At 32.1% G+C, this 26,730-nt stretch overlaps 2 protein-coding genes across 2 annotated transcripts in view; both read right to left on the bottom strand.

Annotated features, from left to right (window-relative positions):
• LOC135136637 (ATP-binding cassette sub-family A member 2-like) overlaps positions 1–1,274 on the bottom strand; it is a 32,094-nt gene extending 30,820 nt beyond the window's left edge. Inside the window, exon 1 of the mRNA XM_064066008.1 lies at positions 1,023–1,274. The gene's annotated coding sequence lies outside the window, so the exon portion shown is untranslated. The remainder of the gene's footprint in view (positions 1–1,022) is intronic.
• Positions 1,275–2,384: 1,110 nt separating this feature from the next.
• The window catches only part of LOC135136639 (phospholipid-transporting ATPase ABCA1-like), an 82,167-nt gene continuing 57,821 nt past the window's right edge, over positions 2,385–26,730 (bottom strand). The window contains exons 2-23 of the mRNA XM_064066013.1: positions 13,111–13,427; positions 12,863–13,054; positions 12,541–12,812; positions 12,245–12,485; positions 11,851–12,024; positions 11,599–11,795; positions 11,179–11,440; positions 10,974–11,128; positions 10,769–10,918; positions 10,393–10,603; positions 10,085–10,334; positions 9,948–10,024; positions 9,361–9,470; positions 8,671–8,908; positions 8,090–8,395; positions 7,812–8,039; positions 7,374–7,727; positions 6,131–6,591; positions 5,921–6,068; positions 5,625–5,868; positions 5,394–5,571; positions 2,385–5,338 (exon numbers count right to left, since the gene is read on the bottom strand). Coding sequence (XP_063922083.1) covers positions 5,177–5,338; positions 5,394–5,571; positions 5,625–5,868; positions 5,921–6,068; positions 6,131–6,591; positions 7,374–7,727; positions 7,812–8,039; positions 8,090–8,395; positions 8,671–8,908; positions 9,361–9,470; positions 9,948–10,024; positions 10,085–10,334; positions 10,393–10,603; positions 10,769–10,918; positions 10,974–11,128; positions 11,179–11,440; positions 11,599–11,795; positions 11,851–12,024; positions 12,245–12,485; positions 12,541–12,812; positions 12,863–13,054; positions 13,111–13,417 — 4,917 coding nt within the window. The 5' untranslated portion in view covers positions 13,418–13,427 and the 3' untranslated portion in view covers positions 2,385–5,176. The remainder of the gene's footprint in view (positions 5,339–5,393; positions 5,572–5,624; positions 5,869–5,920; positions 6,069–6,130; positions 6,592–7,373; positions 7,728–7,811; positions 8,040–8,089; positions 8,396–8,670; positions 8,909–9,360; positions 9,471–9,947; positions 10,025–10,084; positions 10,335–10,392; positions 10,604–10,768; positions 10,919–10,973; positions 11,129–11,178; positions 11,441–11,598; positions 11,796–11,850; positions 12,025–12,244; positions 12,486–12,540; positions 12,813–12,862; positions 13,055–13,110; positions 13,428–26,730) is intronic.

Genomic DNA, 26,730 nt, shown 5'->3' with positions numbered 1-26,730 from the left:
GCGGCGTAAGGGTGTATTTCGTAACAGTATACTTACTCCATTGATTTAGACATCTAAAACCTCGATTTCAGAGTAGCGTTCTTTATGTAAGTAAAATCAGATTTTTTTCTTAAACATTTCCGTTTGTTGCTTAGCAGCACAATACCATTTATTTATTTATTTTTTTCGTCTAAAGGGAAAGCACTTCAGCTTACCTAGTCACCGTACGTTAGTAAACACTTGGTAAAAAAAGGTTTAAATTCAACATCATTATCGGCAAAACAAAAAAGTCAAGTTAAAAAAAAATTAACAATCGCCCTGTAGTACATTATGTAAACAAATTTTGAGGAAATCAAAAGGAAATCTTAGGAAATCAAGAGGAAATCACAGGCAATCAAAGGAAATCACAGAAAATCAAAGGAAATCAGAGAAAATCAAAAGAAATCGGGGGAAATCAACAGGAAATCATTGTCAAAAGGAAATCAATTGTACACTTGATGGTCGGCGGTTTAACCCTCGGTGTCGGCACTTCAGATGTTTGAATACTTCCAAAACAGAATTTTAATTACATTTTTAATATTAAAATTGTATCCCTTGTTGGTTACACAGGGTACACAGGAAAGAAAAAGAGAAGTCACAGTCACACTGCCAAAAAATATAAATGTTAATGAAATATGCACCAAGTATAAATACATAACATAGTTTATGTTTTTAGTTTGTGCCTGGTTTATGGTTAAAACGCAGAACAGAAAATGACAGCCGCCAAACTTTCTTACTTTTGTAAACAACAAACAAAATATAAACTCGTACAAAATTATTGAAGAAAACGGCGAAGGGTGCGATATCTAGTTTTTCTTAGCTTATTAAAAGATTTTTAGTTAAATATTAACAAATATTTGTTGCTTGAAATGTTAGTAATCTATTTATATTTAAGAGTCTGATTGTTTTGATGCTGATTAGATTAAGTGAATGAGATGGAGGCCCCCGAATAGGAGAAAAAATTGGTTTATTTTTAAACTAAAATAAACAATCAATATACATACCGTAACGAGACTGTTTATGGCAATAGTATCAAAAAGTACGAGATCTTTCAGTTCCTGGGGTGGAATTAGTGTAAACTCCGTAATCGTAATTTTAGCAAAAAAGCATTGTCACTATGATTGTTCGACAGTGACGATTGGCCAAGGAAACCATCAAGAGACGAAAATTGCAAGAAATATATAGGCCACATCACGCTGTGCATCATAACAAACCGATTTACACACTACATTAAACTAAAGTAAACTAAAACATAAGCGTACTACACAAAAATTTTACAAGTGCAGCATATACATTTGATTTATACCTTATCGATGGCGATAAGTGACAAAGATGGTCAAAGGTTTTTATTTTATACATAGTATTTCTCCATATTTCTTTTTTGGAAACATTGTCATGATAGTCACGGCTAACTAACATTGAATCTCCAATAAAACTTGTGCATTATACCCACGATTGTAGAAAAAATGTTGTATGCAACACGTGCAAAATTGTTCTTGCACTTGACGTATTGTCCGACGCAACCTTCGGACATTTGTTACGTCACTTTTTGCATAAATAAGTATTTATTAATTAAAAATCAAAAACCAAGAGAATTTTTGCAGTGTTATGACAACCACTCAAATTTGTTGTATGCGTCAGTTTAAAAAAAAAAAAATTTTTTCAATCGAGAAATGAGTGATTCTGAAGCAGGAAGCCTGCCTTTCGAAATAGAAGAAGCTGCTGCAAATGTGGCGTCTTCATTGTTGCCTAATTAATCAAAAACCAAATACGAAAAGTTTTATAAATAAGTTAGGAATTACTTAATGTAAATAATTTGTTGTAATTTGCATGTTCATAAATTTCAGTTAAGTAGTGGAGACCTTCATTACACCACTAGTGGAATAATATGGTTTATTACTCAACTCAAACAGTGCTCAATTTTTTTGTTGTGCAGTTGGTAGAAAGAATAATTCCTCTTCTTTCCTGTATCATTACTTATTACAAAATTTAATTTTGCCAATTTAATTTTTTATGAGAATCCTTACAAGTTAAATACAAATATGTATGCAATGTTAAAGTAAATATGAAGGAGCATGTTGTGAGTGTCTTTCAAATGAGTTTTTTCTTTACAAAATTTTGTAATGACGTCATCAACATTTTTCAAAGGACACGTTTTGTGACCGGGTTTTTCTTTCCGGTGCGGGGGTAGTCGATGGGAAACGGTAATTTCCAGGACTTCGAAGAAAACACTAGTGATATAAGAATATTTATTCAACAACCACGAGCAACTCAAGCATACAATCCAGGAATAAACGGTGGATGATTTACAAGTTAAAGTTTGAACGGGTCATATGAGTTTAGGTAAACATTAAAATTATAGAAAATAAGAATAATAATTTATTACGAAAAATCTCCATTTTAAAAAAAATAAAAATATAATCCAGTAACAATAATAACTAACAAAAATTATTTAAATAAATCATATAAGAAAGTTTAATGTTCTTTTAAAATTAGTCTGTGTATACAATACAACATATAAGTTCTAATCAAAAGCCAAATTCTTAAACTTATGTCATACTCATCACCACTAAAAAAATAATATATGTACACTTTCTGGGTAGCACTTTGTTGCACAAGTTGGTACATTTTTCCTTGCTTACCACAGAACAAATAACGTTAAAAGATATATCTATAAAATAAATAAATATATGTATCTGCTCAATATTTTGTTGTCAAACAGAAACAAAATTAGTAGAAAAGCATTACATTCAAAACTAATATGGCGGTCGCTGAGCTTAACGCAATTGAAGTTCATTGTTAAAAAAAAAAACAACGTGGAAGAAATCGCCCAACTTTGAAATACACATATTAACTTTATACCTTGCGAAATTGAATCTTTTATGTCTCTTGTTCATGTAACTAACTTAACGCTAGTATTAAATACACGGGCAAAATAGCACGCACCGACTTCAAAAACCAATCGATTCATTTCACCCTAAACTATAAAATTTATCACAGATGTATCACAAGTGTTACATTGACGCAGTTTTTACCAAGTTGCCTTTCACTGAATTAAATCATTGCATAGCAAAGTATTTGGTAATTTCTAATTCAATTTTTTTTAACTTTTCAAAAATACTCAACACAATAATTAAGATGTTTTAGTTGTTTATTGCTAAAGGGGAAAGAAAATTTTATCTATGATTATGTAAACGGTCAAAAATTCCAAACATACTTCTATTGTTACTCGTATTTTATAGTTCGTTTCGAAATAATTAAAAAGGACTCCAATATTCGATTGTTAACCTTTAAGGTTGCTATAGAAGTATTTACCGAAACAATGCTTGATTTTTATAGCCTAGAGCACTCACTAGGACCATGTCTCGGTTTACATACTTCTATTAAGATTTTCAACTAATCGTGCTGTGAAGTGTTGTGAACGTTAAATATCGAATATTGTAGTCATTTTTACTAATTTATAGAGGGATTTTATAATTGTTTTGGCCATTGTTCAAAAAAGTTCAACTCGAATTTGCTCAAAAATTTTGTTACGCTCACGCTTGGGTACATGGGAGAATTGTAATAATGTAGTAAAATGACTTTTTTAATGAGCATGGATTTAAATAAACATGATTTCAAGAATGTCTGGTAGATATTTCATTTTGAATTTACTCGTCGCGTGCCACAGGGTGCAAGTTGTATTATACCCATTACAACGGTTAAGTAAGGTACATCATTTACTGACCCCAATGAGTTTAACTAGCAAAAAACAAGTCGAAATATACTCCAGAACTGATAAAATTCGACCAAAATATTATTTCTAGTTAAAATTTGACATTCATGAATAGGATTTACAAATTCTTCAAAATCACCAAGATCAATAATAAATAGTAATAAATAAATACAACTTTTATTGTATTGCTGCCTTTAAATTTCGTTCTTTATTGCCTGCACAAAAGGTGTATCGAAATTTTCAATAAGCGAGATTTTTTTAAATATTGAAGATTTTGAAGTTGAACAGCGGCAAAGTTGTAAAAAACAATTTTTGTAAGGAACTATTTGCTGTAACAAACATTTTTAAACTCAAGCGATGCCTCTAACATCAACCGCAAATATATATGTCGCAGTTGTGATTGTTTGCGACATAACTTGATTTTAAAAATACTCAATTAGAATAAAATACCTTTAACTGATTAGCTTTATCGTTCATAAATAATTTCAGAATATTAGCAACTCTGTTTTAGATCAATTTCAAAATTTTCAATAATAAAAAATCTCGTTTATTGAAAAATTTCGACGCGCGTTTCGCGCAGATAATAAAGATTTTTTAAAGAAATTTAAAGATATAAATACAATCACAGATGCATTGTGTACAATCGTTGAACACGCAGGTAAAACTAGGAAATTTTAAAATAAGACGTAATAAATATCAAAAAATTTAGTTTAAAAATATGAGAATTAAAGAAAAAATTCGAATTACAATAAAAGATTAATAACGAAAAAATCGCATTTTAACATGAATATATCAGTATCTCAAAAAGTAGGCAAAATCTCACAAAATCGTCTTTATTTGCTCTGCAAACATTCTTGGAAACTCAGTTGAGATGTAATTGTTTCTGCGGCAACTTCATTTTCCAAATAGCAAACTTCTCAAATCTGAGTTCTAAGTTTTTACAGAAATCAATTCATTCATTTTGACATGCAACTCAGCAACAAAATTTTTTGTAGAACGGCCCAATATTTGGTTGATGAAGTAATTTTTGGATGTTCTAGTGCTGGATAATTTCCACAAAGAGAAAGTAAACACACAAAAAAAAAACCATTTGTACAAAAATAGGTAGGTAATGTTTGCAATAAAAACCAGAAGTTTGCAAACTGGTAATTTCAGTGGAAAGATATTTTCGTGTCGAATTTCACAGAAAATAATCTAAAAACGGTTTTTAAATACTGCTGTGTAAATCTTTGGCTTAACTTATATAATTAAATTTAAAATTCCTATTCTCGAAGATATCGATAGATTGGATATTAAATTATTATTATTTATATGACTTATAGTATACAACTACCCACCATTACTCCATCATCTCTAAACCGCGTAGTTCTGCAGAAGCAAATTGCTATGTCAACAGAATTGTATTCAACCATTTATCCACACTGTGTTCTTGGTCCCACAAGCCTAGGTTTCTTCTGCAACGGTTAGGAATATATCTTCCAATGAAATTTGGTTCACTGCATAATCCTCTACTTGTTCTTTATACATATCCTTCATTGTCTGTAAGTCAGAAAACAATCTACTCAACCTTTGGTTACCGTCCACGACTTCGTAAGTTAACGTATTCTGCATATAAAAAGTAATTAATCTCAATTTTTGTTTTAATAAAATAAAATCTCACAGCGTATTCCTCTTTAAGCTGAGCTTTTAATTTGTCTTCCATGTGCTTTTTGATTTCTTCTGAGTTGTTTGTTTCACTTGTAAGTGTCACAGCAATTTTAAAACCTTTTTGGTATTTATTTTTCAGACACAAAAGACTCCCTTGATCTTTAATTTCACCACTTTTCATAATTGCTATTCTGTAAAGAAAATTCTAGTTAGAAAGTTTACGACTTCAGAACTAAATACGCACTCATCACACAAATTTTCACATTCTTCCATACTATGAGAGCAAAGCAAAAACGATGTCCCTTTCATTTTCTTGAACAATGATAATATACCCCAAAATTTGCGTCGACTTGCTGGATCGACACCACTTGTGGGTTCATCGAGGCAAATGACTTTAGGAGATCCTAAAAACGCTATACAAGAGCTTAGTTTTCTTTTGTTTCCTCCGCTGTATTCAGAACACGGTTTATCAGCGTAAGGATTTAAACCTTAAATAATAAACATATAAATAATTAAAGGTAACAAATATAGTATTTTTACCAAAAGAAGTCAATAAACTGTCAGTTACTTCGTTTACGTCTTCACTCGAGTAACCTTTTAAGTATGCCATAACACGTATTAGTTCTCGTCCAGTTAGAAAATAATTCAAACAATCTTCTTGAGGACAATAACCAATTTTTTGACAGTACTAAAAAATACATTTGCACAAAGTAACGAATCGGTTTTATGATAAAGACTATGTTTCCTTACCTCTGGTTGGTTTATCGTTATTGCTTTTTCTTTGCTTTCTGGGTTTAAAGCAATACTGCCGTCATCGAAAAATAAATTCTTCGTTAGCATGCGGCATGTGGTAGACTTTCCAGCACCGTTGACACCGAGTAATCCGAAACATTTATTATTTTTTAAATAAAATTTTAAGTTCTTCACTATAGTTTTTCTTCCAAATGTTTTAGTTAAATTTTTAACTTGAAGAGATGCATCTTCGGTGAAGTCTTCATCGTTTTCACTTTTTTTGTAGTGGCTTTTAAAAATGTTAATAGAGCATGGATATTTCAAGATATGCATAATTTTTTCGTGAAGTTCACTCTTCATGAAAATTAAGATGGCAAAATATACAACAAATGCCACGAGCATTAATGCTAGATCATTCCCAATTCCCAATTCTTCATTTCGAAAATAATTTTGGTATTTGTGACAAGAAGTTGTTTCCCCTGAAACACAAAAATACTCGTCGAAAAAAAAAATTGTTTTTGTGTGCACAATGGCAGCGTATAAAACCCAAAACCCATCAAGGTGGTGCGAATTTGTATCTACTGCTGTTAAAAATTTTATTTTTATTTAATAAAACTTCACCGTAAATCGCAACATTTCGTGCATTTCCATATATATATTTTTTAAATTAGCACTTTTCAGAAATTAACTACTGATTCCAACAAGGCGATTTTTAAATACGTATGTTACCTGTACGATATGTGAATTCAATCGAGCGGTCTTTCAAACAATCGACAAAACTCAAAGTGGATTCTTACGTACAACACCATTTTAAAATAGAATTCTTTGAGATGATATCGTCAAATTATTGGTGGGATGATTAGTAAAAATTCTGGTTAGCGTTTAACTATCTACATGATATTCCTAGCACACATATAAAATTTAACAACAATCGGTCCAGTACGTTCCGAGGTTACGTGTCTAATAAAAATCGTCACAAACGTCAGACGAGAGATTTTTTTTTTCATACTCGAGAAGTCATGAAACGTCGAGAAAACATGAAATTGGCAAGTCACCCGATGGGCTCGATTACTACTTCCTTAGCTTACGCTCGGCGAGTAAAACTAAACAACCTTTAAATATATTTTGAAACATGACGTGATAAAGAAACGTTACTTCAAAAAATATCAAAATTCAAGTAAAATTGTCATTTATAATGGGGTCTTTAATAAATGAAAAGCAACTTGAACACATAAATCGTTATTTAGTAAAAAAAACCTACCACTGCAGCAGGGATTTGGATTGATGTTACAATTATGAGTTCGTTTTTTAGGGTCCATATATTTCCAGTTGAAATTGTCAATGTATTTCTTCGCAAACTTAACATTTATGTAACTCATAGCAAATTGTGGACTTATTGCTACTAACATAGGTGTTAAACACTTTGCAATTTTGATATAATACTCTTGATGCGAAAATTCCATTGCAGCAATGATTAGCGATGGAACAATACCGAAAAAAATACCCAACATAAGAAAAAGGGCAAAGCCTCCTGTTATTGTTTTTCGAAAACTAAATAGATAGGTAAATGGCAAAGCCACTATGATGTAAGTTCCATATATCGCAAACATTGCCTCTGAAAAAAAAAGATCAAAAACTCAATGGTAATTGCTAAGATTTCAAAATTATAATTATAAGGGTAATTGTCACTAATACTTACCGATATCTGCTTTCTGGAAAGCATACCCGTTATAAAGAAGTTGATTTATTAACAACAGAAAAATACACAGTGTCGCCATTGGAAGCCCTGAAAATAATGCATCAAAGCCAACATTTGTTAGCCAATAGAAATATGTTTTAATTCCTGCAATCGTTTGAATCTTTATAAAATCTGTTGATACTTCTGTATAGGGAAATACGATAAAATTGCTCATGAAGAAAAACATGCCTACAAATTAAAACGTATCATCATAAATTCGCATGAACAGATCATCTTACTTATAGGAATTAAGATTAACCACACACTTGCAACGTTTACAATGGATAATTCTGAAGGTGCATCTTGAGAGTACAGTGGTTTCAGAGGAGTGTTACGCGTAGTAATTGAAAAATTACTACCAAGCCGAGCTTTAGCAATGGCATTCATTGCAAGATTGATGGAAATAGGTATCCCATGCACTGTTTCAGATGAATACAAAGCTTTTACGTTAACTCGTTTTCCGTTTGAAGTACTGTTGAATTCAACTGCTGCGATCATATGCTTTTTGTAAAATGCGATGTTTTTGACGCCTTCTTTTATTATGTCTGAAAATATGACAAAACAAATTTTAATTTCTGTTGGCGATTATCCTGAATGTTGTTTAATTCGAAATCAAAATAAATTTAAACAACCAATAAAACCGCCATATGTTCCAAACGGGTAAGCGCAGTTCTGAATTACTTTTGCTTAAGTAGTGTACACACGTAATTCCAAGCTTGACAAGCATACATATTCAATCTTTCTGTATAAGCATGCTTGAGCGTAGGTTGAATAATGTTGCGCAAAAATGAAAATATGAAAATAGAAGTAACACACGTACCACCGGAAATATGTTCGCTGAACACAGGTTCTGCTTTTTCATCAATTGCATACGTTCTATAGAAAAATTCCATGGTAAAGAGAAAAGGATCTGTAGTCTTTTCACCACCAAAGTATACTTTGGGCTTTCCATATATTTGCAAAGAATAGTTTATTGATGGACCACCACCATCATAACTGTCTGAATCTGACATTCCTAACCAAATCGCCAATAAGAAAATGCAGATAGAAACAAGAATCTGAAATATTAAGACAAAAGTTGCTTGTATTATTTGTTAAATCTGTATAAAAATGTCTACAGCCGGTTACTTACAATGGCTACAATTGAGTATATTACAAAACGAATTGTTTTTGTTCTGCAGAAATTAAATACAAATACTCTTGCATTTACTGATTATTTTAAAATTTTTAACAGAATTAAAACATTAAGTTTGTAAACCTTTTCAAGAAAATTGAATATCATGAAGATTGGCATTTACGAGTCAATGAATAGAAAAAAAAATGCATCAGATTTTATTGAATGGCCTATGCGAATACTTAGTGGCTGGCCAATTATATCTAATAATGGTTCAAAGCATGAAAAATTAGCCTCCTATACGGTTTTAGGTGTTCCAAAATGAAATGGTATGAATGCTACCTAGTATCGTACTGATTTCTCAATATAATGACCAATATCAATGTAAATACTTACTGCTGGAAAAAACGAGTAAAACTTTTTCTGAAAAAAGTACCAACGCTTTTTCATTAGTGCTGAAAATTGATTTCCAGTGAGCAATATGCCCGGCGAATTTGTTTCCCAAGCTGTAATAAAAAGAAACACTGACAAAATTCTAATGTGGTGTTGCATAATACAATACATATTACACATTTATTCGTATCCCATATGACGAAGCGTTACTGGTAGATATGGTGTAAAAAGGTTATAACAGATTGAAACCAACACTAGTACTAAGAATTTTAATGTTAAAAGTATTTAATTAGAGCTTCCGAACTGTTATCAAATATATTCTTTGGGCAAGAATTATTCGAAAAGTTAATAAATATTGCAACAAATTTAACCGTTTTTGGATACAATGCTTGATATCATAATTAAATATATATTTGAGGTTAATAAAAGTGCCCTTAAGGTTTTTTTTCAGTGTATTAAATAAATAAGTTGAAGAAAAAATAATAATCACTTTTTGTAAATATTAATAGCTGAATCATATATGGGTTGAATACCAAACTAAATTACCCAATATAAGGTTCTCTAAATAAAAACTATTATAATAAACGTACCATTCTTCGATAGGGTTTCTGCTTCTCTTTTATTTTCTCCATCAATGTCGTCTTGGTTCTTACTGGTGTCGCATGCTCTACAATAACAACAATTTAAAATGAGCATCAAATTGCAAATCAATCACACTGATTCTCACTTTAAAAACACATCATCAAGAGTTGTTAGATCCATGTTGATGCTCTTAATTCCTAAAGTATTTTGATTCGTTTCCAAAGCATCAATCACTTGCGCATACTTCGCTTTTTGCTCAAGTGATAACAAATAGACGATAGAGTCCTCACTTCTACGAATCTCTCTAACTTCCGGAAAATGGAATTTAACGGTTTTCTCTATTTCATTTTTATCATTATTTGAATCAAGTAACAAATTTAAGTGGTAACCAGTATCTAAAAATATCGTCAAGTGTAAGGTGTTTGTGAGAATAAATACTCTACAAAGGTTTACTGTATTGTATCTTCAAGTTTAGTGGTGTGTTGTAACATTGTAATCGACCATTTGCCATGATAGCTATCATGTCTCCAAGTACGTCAGCTTGTTCCATTAAGTGTGTCGTTATCAATATGGTTTTAGTTTTTCTATATTCCAGTAGCAAATTCCAGATTTTTCTACGCGATTTTGGATCCATTCCGGATGTCGGTTCATCCAAAATCAAAACCTATCAAAAACATATTGTCTAATAATAATATGGGTTATTTATGAAAAAACAGTTATTTAAACCGTTTAAATACAACTCCCTGATAACTTATCAAGTTTTAGTAAGCTGTAGGGTTGATCTATATGATAGAACTCCCATGACACTTATGCAACAATAAAATACTACCTCTGGATTCCCAATTAAAGCCATTCCAAGACAGAGCTTTCGTTTCATCCCGCCGGATAAGACGTTTGCCATTTCATTTGCCTTTTCCTCTATTCCAAGAATTTCTAGCATCTCTTTGGAATCGTCATCACGAGTTTTCGACCCTTTCAACTACAAACAAATAAAATAAAATAAAAACGTCCACAAGTTTTAGACCAGTTCATACTCTTGCAAAAAACTTTAGGTGTTCCTGAACATTCAAATCTGGGAACAATATATTGTGTTGTGGACAAAGGCCCATTAGTTTTCTAACGTCATCTGTATGAGTTTTAATGTTCTGGCCATTAATTAACACTGCGCCCTTTGTTGCATTGATCATTCCTTATGATTTTACAGATTTAATTATTGTTATAAAAAATTATGCGCATTACCTGTTAGAATAGACATTGTCGTAGTTTTTCCTGCACCATTTTGACCTAATAACACTGTGATGCGATTTTTGTATATGTCCATTGTTAGGTCATCTACAGCCACATGATGGCCATATTTCTTATTAAGTTGAACAATTTGAATACACGGTGTTTGTATTAATGTGCATCCCTTTTCTGGGTCTTGTAATAATATGTCTTCCAATGAGTTTTGAACTCGATGATCCAGACATCGTTTCAGTTGCACAACACTTTTTTTTAGAAACTAAAACAGTTTTATGATGTATAAAAATCTACAAATTCTACCAAGTTAACTTAATTTGTAAATCATAATTCTAATAATGAAATTGAAACTACTATTAAATGGTCAATTACATAAATATCGTACTGTTTAAATATCATAGACTTAAAAAAAAAACTTACAGAGACAAAATTAGTAAACGGGAAATTATATGGTCTTGAAAATCCGTATTCTCCTGGTTTAACATTTTCAATGTAAAGTGTGAGCATCATGAATAATATCATGTCGAATATCAACGTTATAAACACATTTCCCATCGTTATATCGTTATCGTCTCCACTTCCTGGCTGGAAAATATTATTCCACTGAATACCAACCTCTGCAAATAATATTTTGTATAATTATAATCAATGTAGAAATATATCTGCAACAACCTCTCATTTCGTATATTGATATAGAAGAGTAACCATAAGAAAGTGCCATATTAGGAAAAAGGGCGAAAGGCATTTTGTATTTCCACTGTAAAGCTTCACGGGAATTTATAAATGACTGTGGTACAAAGTATGAAAGAAGCCACAACAATATTCCGAGTACTGTTGCCACCGATGCTGAAATAAGTTAATAACAAAATATAGTAAACACAATAACAATAGCACTTATGTTAATTATGTTTCATTTATTTTATAATTCGATAATTAGTTAAGACAGCAGAATAAAAAAAAACTGCTGACAACATGTACATGGAAAAACCCAAACGAAATTAATCAACCCTCTCATCCATGAAGTTCATTATTTAACATTCAATTTATTCCGGAAATAAATACTTACGTATGTTGATAACGCTAGCAATAAAAAAGCAGAACGTTATAGCTGCCATGCAGTACAAAAACAGGAATGTAAACAAAACGGTGCCATCTGAATGTTCTATCGGTGGATATGAGACTCCCCAAAACGGTACCTTCATTAATACCACAATTATTATAATGGAGAATATGTTGGTCATGAGAGCATGTATAAACCATCCCAACCAAATTAAAGATGACTTCAGACCAATCATTTTCATATATTCCTACAAATTTTTATCCAGTAAGATAAAGAATTGCATAAAATATATTAGCGTGTACTTTAGTTCCTGAAAATTTTTCTTCTCCAACTCGTTGTAATACTGCCGGGCATAAAAATATGAAACTGAAAATAGTAACAATTGGCAAAAAATGAACAAATAATTGATTGACTCCGGAATGATCAGTGCGAGGTGGGTCTGGGAATTGTTGTAAAGAAAAATCTATCCTTTTATGTTCCTTTCCTTTATCCTTCTCGAGATGGAACTCCACGAAAGACATATCTATGGCCAGTTGTAACGCAGCAAAACCTTTATACATATAACTAGACATTCCTGAAAACGTATTGTGTTTATTAAAAACCACGAAAACTTTAGACACTTACTTCCTTCTTCCGGAGAGAACACAGGTATAAATAATTTATCTGTGTTCCATCTAAAATATTTATCGTAAATTGTTAAGTCATAGTTTAAATGATATATATCGTGGACATCAAAATTAACAGCAGCAATCAGGGTTGATGCATTTTTTCCAAACTCTAACAACAGTTCACAGGTAGAATCGAACTCTTTTACATCTATAACATAACATGTTTTAAATTTAATGTTTTCGTGTTCCGAGATAATTTATTACTATCTCTTCGCATCTGAAGTTTGTCTTGAATTTTATATATTATCTCTCTTGTAAAATTCGTGCTTGGTGCATACCAAAGTTTCAGTTCGTAAAGATCTAAATGAGAGTATATGTTGCGTGTATCAGTGACGTCATAGTATGTAGGTTCTTTGATATGCACTTTACTCATTCCACTAATTTTGGATCTTCCATAAGCCACCAAAGTAAATAGTATTATGGGGATTACGATTTCGCTAATAGTTAAAACCCAGTGTCGTTTTCTGATGACTAAATTTTTCCATAATATTGTCACTAATTTTAGCCACATCGTGGAGCACCTGAAATATATTGTGTATTAAACGTTAACTGTCACATGAGTGTTAAATTTTCTTAGTTTCGGAGGCGATATCTGTGTATGACGACCAACGGTCCCCACGAGTATTCTACGCCACTGTGATTCTGCTTAAGCCGTGACGTTTTCTGAACAATTGGGGGAAAAACATTTCACGCCATAATCACACTTTATAGATTAAACGACACTCTGAATTTTATACTTAAAAAAATTCGACAAGAACAATCGAGTTTGTGTTTGTACCTGATTTTACTTAGGTTTCTATTAATGAATGATGATATGGTGAATAACTCGCTAACTTTTTGAGAACAGGTTTCATTTCCTTCACGTATTTAGTTCCATTATTAAAATCGAAAAAATTATTAATTTACTAATGATCGTTATTTTATTAAAGAACCGTTCACTATTGACACCTGATGTACAAATTAGCAAAAAAAGAAGACAAATAAACGCAGAATTAAATTTAATTTAACAAAATAACAGAAACAGACCTAGTACGATATTTTCTTAAAAAAAAAAACAATTGAGGAGGTTGTTGTTGTAAACAGTGTTTTTCATCAATTGATTATTAGTTGGGCAATTAATAAACGTCTTCACGCGAAAACAATTCTATTAACTCTTACAGACGTCTCTCAAATTGTCGCTCGGTTTCTGTTATTTTGTTAAATTAAGTTTAATTCTGCGTTTATTTGTCTTCTTCTTTTTGGTAATTATACATCATGTGCCAATAGTGAATGGTTCATTAATAAAATAACGATCACTAGTTAAAATAATAATGTTTAAAGTTTGGTTTTGCGAAATTTTTCAAGGTGGCCGTTTTTTTGCCGGTCAGTGTAGTTCAGAAAAAAGTATTGTTTATATAAGTATATGTATGTATGTATGTATGTATGTTGAGTCCTCCGTAGGCACATGCCTGTTGGACAAAAATATATATTTTTTTTTGACGTTTTTTTATTATTATTATTATTATTATTAATGATATTAATGTTAACATAACAATGTAGAATAACAAAAAAATAATGGATACATATGCAAAACACTAATCGCAATCGGAGAAATATCTTAATTTGAAGTAGGTGACACGTAGGTATATAATGATAAAAATATCGAAACCATTTTGGAATTTTTTATGGTAACTTTGTTTGATATGACGCACAAAAAAATTCTCATGTTACTGCGTTTCGTCACATCAGATGTGATACTTCCAAAACAAAATTTTAATTACATTTTAACATTAAAATTGTATTATAGCAACTGCTACATAACTTAAAACAAAATAATAATAAGCATGTTGCAACTAAGGCCTTATTCGCAGTGGACACAAAAAATCGACCCTTGTTGGTTACACAGGGTACACAGGAAAGAAAAAGAGAAGTCACAGCCACACTGCCAAAAAATATAAATGTTAATCAAATATGCACCAAGTATAAATACATAACATAGTTTATGTTTTTAGTTTGTGCCTGGTTTATGGTTAAAACGCAGAACAGAAAATGACCGCCGCCAAATTTTCTTTCTTTTGTAAACAACAAACAAAATATACACTCGTACAAAGTTATTGAAGAAAACGGCAAAGGGTGCGATATCTAGTTTTTCTTAGCTTATTAAAGGATTTTTAGTTAAATATTAACAAACAGTTGCTGCTTGAAATGTTAGTAATCTATTTATATTTAAGAGTCTGATTGTTTTGATGCTGATTAGATTAAGTGAATGAGATGGAGGCCCCCGAATAGTAGAAAAAATTGGTGAATTTTTAAACTAAAATAAACGATCAATATACATACCGTAACGAGACTGTTTATGGCAATAGTATCAAAAAGTACGAGATCTTTCAGTTCCTGGGGTGGAATTAGTGTAAACTTCGTAATCGTAATTTTAGCAAAAAAGCTTTGTCATTATGATTGTTCAACAGTGACGATTGACCAAGGAAACTGTCAGGAGACGAAATTTGCAAGAAATCCATATGCCGCATCACGTAGTACAACATAAAAAAAACAATTTACACACTAGCACACTACATTAAACTAAAATGAACTAAAACAGAAGTCACTACACGAAAAACTCACAAGTGCAGCATATTTGAACGATTATTATCATTCGATTTATATCTTATTGTTGGCGATAAGGATTTATCTATTGCCATCGATAAGGTTGTGATGACCGAATTTAAATAAAAATTTTCGCGCTGAAATTAATTAACAACGGCGCGAAATCACATTTGAATAATTTGAATTTGAAAGAGGAAAAAAATTCAATCACAAAAAGGAAATCGTTAAACATAGGCAACCAAATATGCACGTAGCGCTAGGGGATTTTAGTTAGAGGGTTGGTAGAGACAGAGGGCAGCATGTTGAAAGGTGATTCATTATCTCTCTGATCGGTGTAGTAAGTGGATGCATGGTGAAAGACGCTGTAAGTAGCTAGGTTTAAATTAGGTGGTTTGGTAGTCAATAAAAGGGAGGAAGCCTTTGTTTAACGACAATCAATTGCAACCGACGTCGCTCAGTTCTCCCCAATCCGCGCGGATAATTCTTGCGGCCTTTTAATCGAAAAAATGCGGACTGCTGTTTAACGCGAAACACGTGCTGTAAATTTGTTTTATTGTTCGTAAATTCACCAATCAAATTCGTTTTTCTTAATCTTCAGCTAATGCAAACACAATTTAACAATCAGGATTATTTAAATAAACCACTTGCTAGAAGATTTCATGAAATTCACTTAGTCAGGAAAACACCTTGCTGTTTAGTTACGAATAGGTTTCTGGATGCATATACGTAAGTGTTACATTATAACACTTCTTAATTCTTCACACAAGATTACTAATAGTTCATTTACGGCAGTTAAACAAGTTCATTATACTGGGAACTGGCGGGGGGTTAAAATAATTCCTTCCCTTAGGCGGTTATCATGCCCTCACAACGCTACAGATTAATTACATCATCGAGGCATGTCCTCACAACGCTACAGATTGATTACTTCATCATCGAGGTTCGTCCTCGCAACGCTAGAGATTAATAATATCAACGAGGCTTATTCCTCCTGCCGCTAAAATATACATCGAGGCAATTCCTAGCAACGATTTAAAATTTACATCACCGAGACGCTTTTTATCTTGCAACGATGAGTGGATTTTTTTGTGTTTGTTTATTATGTGTTTTGTTGGGGTAACCAGTTCGCGGTATTTTAAACACTCAAAGTAAATTGTTTTTTTGAAGTAACCAATCACTTAGATCATGATATAATTTGACAGAATGTAAACTCTTTGTTTGAATCGTTAATAAAGTGTGGCAAAAATTAATCTCATGTAAGTTTTGTTAACTTTGCAATTTTGACCTTAGTAATTTTCCTTTGTTGTATAAGGAAAATCACTGAAATGAATTTTAATTGAACGTAAATTTCATGATCTACAGTTTTAACCTCACATAATATTTCTATTTGCACAAGTTGATTTCACACCAGATCTTTTGTTTTTCATAAAGCCTTGCTAAGTTTTGTTTTGTAAATACTTTGTTGATGAATGTTTCTATCATACATTGATAGACCTATGCTATTGTTTGGAGCGACCAGGCCAACGACCGGCGAACAAGAGATGGCGCACCAACAGGCGAAAAGCTTGGACACCAATGACGCTCATAGGTAACACAAATCACACCAACAATACATTTAATTAATCTACCACTCGATAGAGGGCAACAAAAAAAAATGTGTAAAAATCTCATAGTCAGCATTTAGATAATTTACAACGTTGCCAGATGAGCCTAACACAAGTTTGCCGTTATTTCTAGCCAAGTAGGTTTTATTTCGTTTAAAAGTTTCTGATAAAGAAATGGGATTATTATAATGAATAAAAATAAATAAAACAAACAAATTATTACTTGTTATTTTAAATACTTGTTAGTGCTAACATTATTATAAATACGGTCCGGTAACTCAAATTTTATAGAAAGAGTGAAATGTTTCAGGACGAGGCGACCGTAGGGAGCCGAGTTTTTAATTTCGAAACGAGTACTGCGAAAAGAGTTATCGGAGGTATGTCGTTATGGATTTTATTTCATACTGTCAACATATTTTTTTTATTCGATAAAATAATTACTATTTTGGAAAAAGTTCAAATCGAGTCCCTTTTTCTGACATCGTTAGCAACCGCTGTTTGGCTAATGTTTTAATTTGTTTATTCGTGCAAATCAGCATCAAATGTTTAAACACATAGTAACACTTTACAAGACTTGTCCTTTTTGGCTGAATTTTACCGGACTTGGAATTTTTTTTACGCTTTCGCGAGCTCGCTTTTGTTACTAATAATATGGAACATGGAAAATGGTTGCAAATGCGTTTTCTCAAAACTAACTATATTTTTTTAGAAAATTTATTAGTCTAGAGACGGACAGATATATACTAAAGACAAAACATATCCATTCATATATGTCTTAAAAAACGGGTAACATATGTCGCATAAACTAACAAATAAGACATTTTCTTTCACATTTTATATTGTAAATGCAATTAAGTATATCGATAACTCGCTGCTGAAAATTTATTGAAATATAATTTGTGAAAAAAAAAAGATTGTTGTGGTTTTATGGTTTATTGACATAGTTTACTTATTTAAAATGAATATTTTTCATACATAGCACAAGTTCTTGATATTATTTATTTTAATTTCAAATAATAATTGTGTTTCCTTTAGTTTTAACCAAGAAAATTTTTCGGTTATTATCTAACATACTTTTGTACATTAAGAAACTCCATTCCACGTCGCAGGACGTTACAGAACAATATTTAAGTATTTAAATAAGCTTTTCCAAAAAGAAGTCGTTTTTATGTGTTTTAAAACTCACTCTTGTATCTCCGGACTTTCGGCTTTTTAGTGTTTCACTTCGACACAAGAATATAAACAGTGGAAAAATGGGACAGTTTTAAAAACTATTCATCTATTTGTTCTGTCTTGCAGCGAGAAAGGAATATAGCATATTGTACTCACATTTCATAGTAAAAATGTGGATCTGGTTTAAAATTTTACCTACCTACTTAATTACGTTAACAAACTAAAATAGGCCTGTCTAATTTGCAGACCACAGTTTATCTTGCAGACTGGGGGTTAAAAATGCTCCAATCAAGTTGAAACTCAACATTTGCTTATTTCTCAATACAAAGATTATTGACACAAAATTTCAACCCAATCGGAGAAACCGTTAAAAACTACCCCCAAAACAACCTTGCAGACTGGCACTTAAAAATACTCTAATCAAGTTAAATTTTGACATTCGCTAGTTTTTCAATACGAGGATTATTGATGCAAAATTTCAGCCCATTCGGAGAAACCCTCAAAAATCACCCCCAAAACAACCTTGCAGACTGGGGATTAAAAATGCTCCAATCAAGTTAAAACTCGATATTTGCTTATTTCTCAATACGAAGATTGTTGATACAAAATTTCAAGCCGTTCGGAGAAACCCTTAACAACCAGCCTTAAAACAGATTTGCAGACTGGGGGTTAAAAAAGTTCCAATCAAGTTAAAACTCGATATTTGCTTATTTCTTAATACGAAGATTGTTAATACAAAATTTCAACCCGTTCGGAGAAACCGTTAAAAACTACCCCTAAAACAACCTTGCAGACTGGGGGTAAAAAAAGTTTCAATCAAATCAAAAACTCGATATTTGCTTATTTCTCAATACAAAGATTATTGACACAAAATTTCAACCCGTTCGGAGAAACCGTTAAAAACTACCCCTAAAACAACCTTGCAGACTAGGGCTTAAAAATACTCTAATCAATTCAAAATTTGACATTCGCTAGTTTTTCAATACGAGGATTATTGATGCAAAATTTTACCCCATTCGGAGAAACCCTCAAAAATCATCCCCAAAACAACCTTGCAGACTGGGGGTAAAAAAAGCTTCAATCAAATCAAAACTCGATATTTGCTTATTTCTCAATACAAAGATTATTGACACAAAATTTCAACCCGTTCGGAGAAACCGTTAAAAACTACCCCCAAACAACCTTGCAGACTGGAGCTTAAAAATACTCTGATCAAGTTAAATTTTGACAATCCCTAGTTTTTTAATACGAGGATTATTGATGCAAAATTTCAGCCCATTCGGAGAAACCCGCAAAAATCACCCCTAAAACAACCTTGCAGACTGGGGGTTAAAAATGCTCCAATCTAGTTAAAACTCGATATTTGTTTATTTCTCAATACGAAGATTGTTAATACAAAATTTCAACCTGTTCGGAGAAACTGTTAAAAACTACCCCTAAAACAACCTTGCAGACTAGGGCTTAAAAATACTCTAATCAAGTCAAAATTTGACATTAATTTCTTTTTTTATTATTTTATTATTAATTATTAGTTAATTTATTAATATTTAAATTTAAAAAATATATAAATTACGAACATAGGAGTATTTGTTACAGATACGTGAATTGTGATAATTTGAGTTCATGTTTATCGCTGTTAGATAATTGTTGCTACTATGTAAGAATGCATAAGTTCGGCATTTTTTCGTCCAATCTCTCATTTTTTGTGCGTTTTTACACGTCATTTTTGCTGTTAACTTGGTTCATTCAGTACATACTATATGCTGGTTTTGAGTTCTTTGAGATATTTAATTAAACTTTCATCATCAGTCAAAAAATATATACAAAGTTAGTGATGTCCAGAAGAGAAAATTTAAAATTCAGAGGAAACAAAATCTTAAAGATATTTTAAAGAAAATTAGACATTTTTAATTTCCGAGAAACCTAACGTAAAAAAAAAACGTTTTGAGAGAAAGTTTAAATTAATAATAGGAAGCTCAAACTTAATTTTATTTGGATTTCAAAAAGAACCCAGAAATGTGCTAATTTCTTAATTAATTATTATTAATGGGAAAACAGATAAAGATTCGTTATATTCAATACGACGCAAAATTGTCTTCATATGTAGGTCTTACAGCCTTTGGATGGTGTCCACGTCCATTTCTCTAACTGTCTGGTAAATTGTTCTTTTTAATTGTTCTTCTAAATTGGCTTCCCAGCCGTTGTTTTAAACCTTTCTACTTAGTATTCCCCAAATTTTGTTTTCGATTGTTTGCACTCGGGGCACTATGGGGGGATTACCTTTTCTTAGGTACAAAACTTATATTATTGCTTTCTAACCAATCCCTGGACATTCTAGTATAATGGCAACTTGCTAAATTTGGCCAAAATATTACATCTTCGTTATTATGGTGTTCCCATATATTGTTATATATTGACCGCGTCACCTCTAGCACGGCCAATGAATTGTGCTGAAACGCCGGCCGAAGATATAGCCCATCAAACCAAAATTTTATCTTCAAACTTTGCCTTCGACTTAAATTTTATTTGTAATTTCTTCTATATTGTTTGTATAAAATCCATCGTTACCTTCCATCTCTGAATGGGCAAACGTAAAATATTTTTCATCGCCCAGCACAACCACACGATTGTCCAGAAAATGATGAATTCTCAATAGCCGGCAACATCTAAGAATTCTCTCTAACTGCGATGCTGTATGTTTTGAACATTTAGCTCTTTTGTTGTATTTTAAGTTGTTTTTGCCTATTTCTCTAGAAACTGTTATATAGGAACTCTAAACAATCGAGCCAATCTTCTTGTTGATGTTCCAGGCTCTTGTCTTTCTTCTTAATCTTTCTAAACTTATTGTGGTATTGCTACCTCGCAGTCTTTAATTGTTATGTATATAGTTGCGCGTGTAATATATTTGGTCCAAAATATATATATTCACTATATTAACTGGTATATGGCTCTTTGCAACTCTATTTTGTATGACATTGTTTAAGCGTTAATAGACATAAATCTATGACATAAATTGTATAAAATGGGAAATAAGAAAGGTTGTTTGGTTACGCTGTTGCAAATGTAACTTGATTCGATTGCATTTTAAGTTAAAAAAAAGATAGGAGTATATGTAAATTTTTGTCAAAACTCTTTTACGTACTAGCGGTGAAAGTGACATAGAATTGGAAAATCTTAGTAAAAGTAAAGACGACTACAGTTAAGACTAATCTAGTTGAGTGCATGTATTTAGAGAAATTTTAGTTGTATTGATAAATTAAATTCTTAGATGGAAATAACGATATAGATGTAAAAATTCAAGAAAAAAAATATAGAATTTGAAAATATACATGATTTTAATCTTTCCAATGGCACTACATACCTTATTTATAAACTGTTGGCACATGATGTACAAATTAACAAAAAAAAAATAAGACAAATAAACGCAAAATTTAAATTAATTTAACAAAATAACAGAAACAGACCAATTAGGATATTTTCTTAATTAAAATAATAAAGGAGGCTGTTGTTGTAAACAGTGTTTTTCATCATTTGATTATAAGTTTGGCAGTTAATAAACGTTTTTGTACAACCATTGCTTTTTCGATCATTTACCGTACAGGTTTCCATAGCAGTAAGTTCAGTTTACGGGTTGCTACATGGTTGCTACGACTAACAACCAAGAGGCGAACGGTAAGCAAATTACTTACTGTTCAGCTGAACGGTAAGTAATCACGCATTCAAGATTTTTTTAATTTTAAATTCCATGCTTGTTCGACTTCGATATTTTCGCTTTCAGAATCACTCATGATTGATATTTTAAGCAAATAAATCACTCACTAATAGTCGCGGAAAGAAAATTAACTCGAAATCAAGCCAGATCAAATCTAAATCGACAACGGTCAAAATGGATGATGGAAACTGATTTTTAAAATTATTGTTTATATTAATCGAAACCATAGTAACAAATTTTAAATCAAAAAAAGACCTTGTTGATGTTTGATATAAATTCTTTCAATTTATGAATTTGATAAAAAGACGCAAATCTTTTGATGGTCGTACAAAAAATAGTATAAGCATCACGAACGTTAAGGGGGTTTACTGGTCGAAGACAAAAGTTTGGAGACGGAGCGAAGCGACCACCCTTACCGTTCTTAATACTTAATATACTATTTCACGCGAAAATAATGTCGTTAACTCTTACAGACGTCTCCCAAATTGTCGCTCTGTTTCTGTTATTTTGTTAAATTAAATTTAATTCTGCGTTTATTTGTCTTCTTTTTTGTTGCTAATTTATACATCATGTGTCAACAGTGAATGGTTCTTTAATAAAATAACGATCACTAGTTAAATTAACAATTTTTAAAGTTTGATTTTGCGAAATTTTACAGCGTGGTAGGATTTTTGCCGGTCAGTGTATACGCATTAAAATACAGTTATAAAAGGTAACAAAACAATATTTTTCATAATTAACAATGCATATTAAGATCATTAGGTGATTAATTATAGTAGGAATTAGCTGGGTTTGCGCAAAGGTGGAGATATCTCAACGATCGTAGCAACGAATCTTAACCAATTAAAAACTCAAGTAAATTTGCTGCTGCTACTTTTATATGCTTTCTTATGAAATTATTTTTGTTTTATGCCTAGTATCCCGCAAACGCTTTCGAGCACGCCACTGGAACAACCAGTTTCTCGGAGGACCTGGAAGAACCATTTATGACTCTAGTAGAAAACGCGGTACCAGGCATTTTTTCAAACAATCTTCCCTCCTCTCATTCTTGACATAATGTACTGTCTCTTTATATGTGTCTGAAATTTTTCTGCTACTTGTACTTTAAATGAATTTCAACTATCAATCATTTTTATAAGTTGTTTCAAGGCGACTAAAATTTGACATGATAATTTTTTGAGTAAAGAACTCAGCAAGTGGTACTTTCGACTCAATTGGAGTATTTTTAAGCTCCCGTATGAAAGATTGCTTTGGGGTACTTGTTAAGAGCATATTAAAAAAGGCTGTTTTTTTGCCTTATCACTTCTCGTATAGATAAAAACTAAACACCAAGTTTCGTTTTGGTAATAATATTTTTAAGGCCCAGTCTTCAACGTTGTTTTGGGGGTAGCTTTTAACGGTTTCTCCAAACGGGCTGAAATTTTGCATCAACAATCTTCGTATTGAGAAATAAGCAAATGTCGAGTTTTGATTTGATTGAAGCTTTTTTTACCCCCAGTCTGCAAGGTTGTTTTGGGGATGATTTTTGAGGGTTTCTCCGAATGGGGTAAAATTTTGCATCAATAATCCTCGTATTGAAAAACTAGCGAATGTCAAATTTTGAATTGATTAGAGTATTTTTAAGCCCTAGTCTGCAAGGTTGTTTTAGGGGTAGTTTTTAACGGTTTCTCCGAACGGGTTGAAATTTTGTGTCAATAATCTTTGTATTGAGAAATAAGCAAATATCGAGTTTTTGATTTGATTGAAACTTTTTTTACCCCCAGTCTGCAAGGTTGTTTTAGGGGTAGTTTTTAACGGTTTCTCCGAACGGGTTGAAATTTTGTATTAACAATCTTCGTATTAAGAAATAAGCAAATATCGAGTTTTAACTTGATTGGAACTTTTTTAACCCCCAGTCTGCAAATCTGTTTTAAGGCTGGTTGTTAAGGGTTTCTCCGAACGGCTTGAAATTTTGTATCAACAATCTTCGTATTGAGAAATAAGCAAATATCGAGTTTTAACTTGATTGGAGCATTTTTAATCCCCAGTCTGCAAGGTTGTTTTGGGGGTGATTTTTGAGGGTTTCTCCGAATGGGCTGAAATTTTGCATCAATAATCCTCGTATTGAAAAACTAGCGAATGTCAAAATTTAACTTGATTAGAGTATTTTTAAGTGCCAGTCTGCAAGGTTGTTTTGGGGGTAGTTTTTAACGGTTTCTCCGATTGGGTTGAAATTTTGTGTCAATAATCTTTGTATTGAGAAATAAGCAAATGTTGAGTTTCAACTTGATTGGAGCATTTTTAACCCCCAGTCTGCAAGATAAACTGTGGTCTGCAAATTAGACAGGCCCAACTAAAATTTTCATTGAAAAGACAGACTGTTCTAGGAAACTTTACTACAAATCTCTTCATTTACGAGCTACTGAAGGACCGCCGGTCTCATTGATAATTCTTACCTACTTCAGTTCTTACCTGGCTTGTACTTAAGAATGAAGCGAAAAATGTTCCAACAATAAAAACCAAAATATACAGACTGGAAATATAATAAATGGGGTAGTAGAGTGTTTTTCTGTAAAAGGTACACACCAATAAACGTGCACAGAAACGAAATTTGGTTCGGCATTGCGGGGTGAAAGAATCCAGCACGTGGTGATTCATCTTCAGTGGCGTCTGGCGTTAGAGAACTCTTTGGAGAATTTTCTTGGTTTATTGTGAGTGTATAGTTTGATTTTTTGGGAAAAAATTGTTATGCCTATGATTTTATAACATAGGAAAGACATTTTCACAAAATAAATTTGTGTTTCCATTTTTTTGGCTGTGATTTCTAGTACCACATAACATTGGCCCCAGATTCAATATCCAAAAGATACGCCACTGTCTATAGTATCATCTATTCCCGCCAACTTCCACGCGCAGATCTCTGACTCCGCCCATGTACCTTTTAGAGAAAAGCACTCTACCTACATACAAACGTAGGCGTAATATGTCGTTAGACATTAGGTATTTATCAAAATCAACCATATCTCTTAGTTTACGCACTATTGGACGAGCACTCCTTAAAACGGTCAGAATACTTAATCGCATTATTCCATTGACACCTACCTGAAACCATTGTTTAAGTATATACTTAAACAATGATAGTAGGTATAGTGGCTTGCATAGATATTGTAGCCGTCCATAGAGTCGAAATTTGCGAATAAAAATAAAATAAAACCGGTTCAACTTCAAACGGAGCCGAAGGTGGCTTGCAAATTCTGACGTCTGTTTTATATTGGTTTTAGAATATTAATAAAACCAGCTTCTACAATTATTTGTTTATTCTAATCTCTTACGTATCTAACAACATTCTCTAAGCCTACTCCTATAACACCCCCCTTCTTAATTCTAATACTTAACAATTAGTACAAAATATAGTCTTTAAATCGCGAGGGTGTTCTTCGTTGTCTCTGACTAACACTTTGCTTTGATACATCTATAAATTTGTCATCATCATTGTCGTCACAGTTAATAATAGGAACGTATTCGTTTATGACCTAGGTTCATTACATTTATTTACAATTTTTGCCGACTCCCATTTACCTCCCTTTTGTAAGGTAACATTTTGATTGTTCACAAAATTAGGTTTAGCTTTTGTAGTCCTGTCATAGTAGTATTTTGTCTGTTGTTGTTTGGTGTGTAATTTCTTGATTACATTGTTTGGATCAACTGTGTTAAATTCTAAAGTACGTTGAGGAACTGGCAGTTTGGTTTTGATGTTTCGATTAAAAACTAATTCTGCAGGAGATAGACTTACACCAACAATTTTTGTCGATCTGTAAGACATTAAACCTGTTGTTAACTCACAGCTCTTTTTTAAAAGTGACTTGGCTATTTTTACCCCACTTTCTGCAAACCCATTACTTCTAGGATAATGTGGACTACTTGTTGTTATTTTAAACCCATACTCATCCGAAAATTTTTTGAAACTATAAGAAGAATATGGCATATTATCAGCTATCAGTAAATCCGGTATTCCAAAGTTAGCAAAAAATTTTTTAAACTGTTTTATCAATTCAATTGAGTTTTTCTCTCTAATTGGAACTACATCAAGCCATTTAGAGTAATAGTCAAAAATTATTAAATAATTATTCTTTGCATATTCACATATGTCTGATCCTATTTTAGAAAATGGTCTACCCGGTAAAGGATGACTTATCAATGGTTCTTTTGCATTTGATGAACGATTTGATTCACAAATTTTACAACTTTTAATAAATGTGATAATCTCTTTATCATAATTTGGCCAGTATAATGCTTCTTTTGCTCGACTTAAGGTTTTATTAACACCGAAATGACTTTCATGAAGTAAATTCAACATACTTCTACGTAAACTTGGTGGTACTAACAACCTATTTTTAAATAAAATTATTCCGTCAACAATAGTCAAGTCGTTTCTAATACTGTGATAAAATTTTAAAATTTTGGAATTGTCATCAATATCATGTATTTTATTGGGCCATTCAGTTAAACAATATTCTTTTACTTTATTTAGAACAGGATCTGCTTGAGTTTCCTTTTGAAATGTTACTTTTTACTTCCCGAGCGTAAGCAAAGGAAGTATTGTAATCGAGTCCGTCGGCCGACTCTCTACTTTTACGTTTTCTCGATCTTTCATGATCCCTAGAAGACGAAGAAATAGGTCTCCCATTTCCGTCTGTCTGTCCGTCTGTCCGTCTGTCCGTCCGTCTGTCGTCCGTCTGTCCGTCTGTTGTCCCGGATTTTTATTAGACAGAT

Source organism: Zophobas morio, unplaced genomic scaffold (genome assembly GCF_036711695.1).
Source record: "Zophobas morio isolate AGI-343-1 ecotype UQ-CSIRO unplaced genomic scaffold, CSIRO_AGI_Zmor_V1 ptg000026l, whole genome shotgun sequence".
Lineage (NCBI taxonomy): Eukaryota > Metazoa > Arthropoda > Insecta > Coleoptera > Tenebrionidae > Zophobas > Zophobas morio.
Note: the sequence above shows the minus strand (reverse complement) of the source record. Positions and strands in the feature narration are given on the sequence as shown.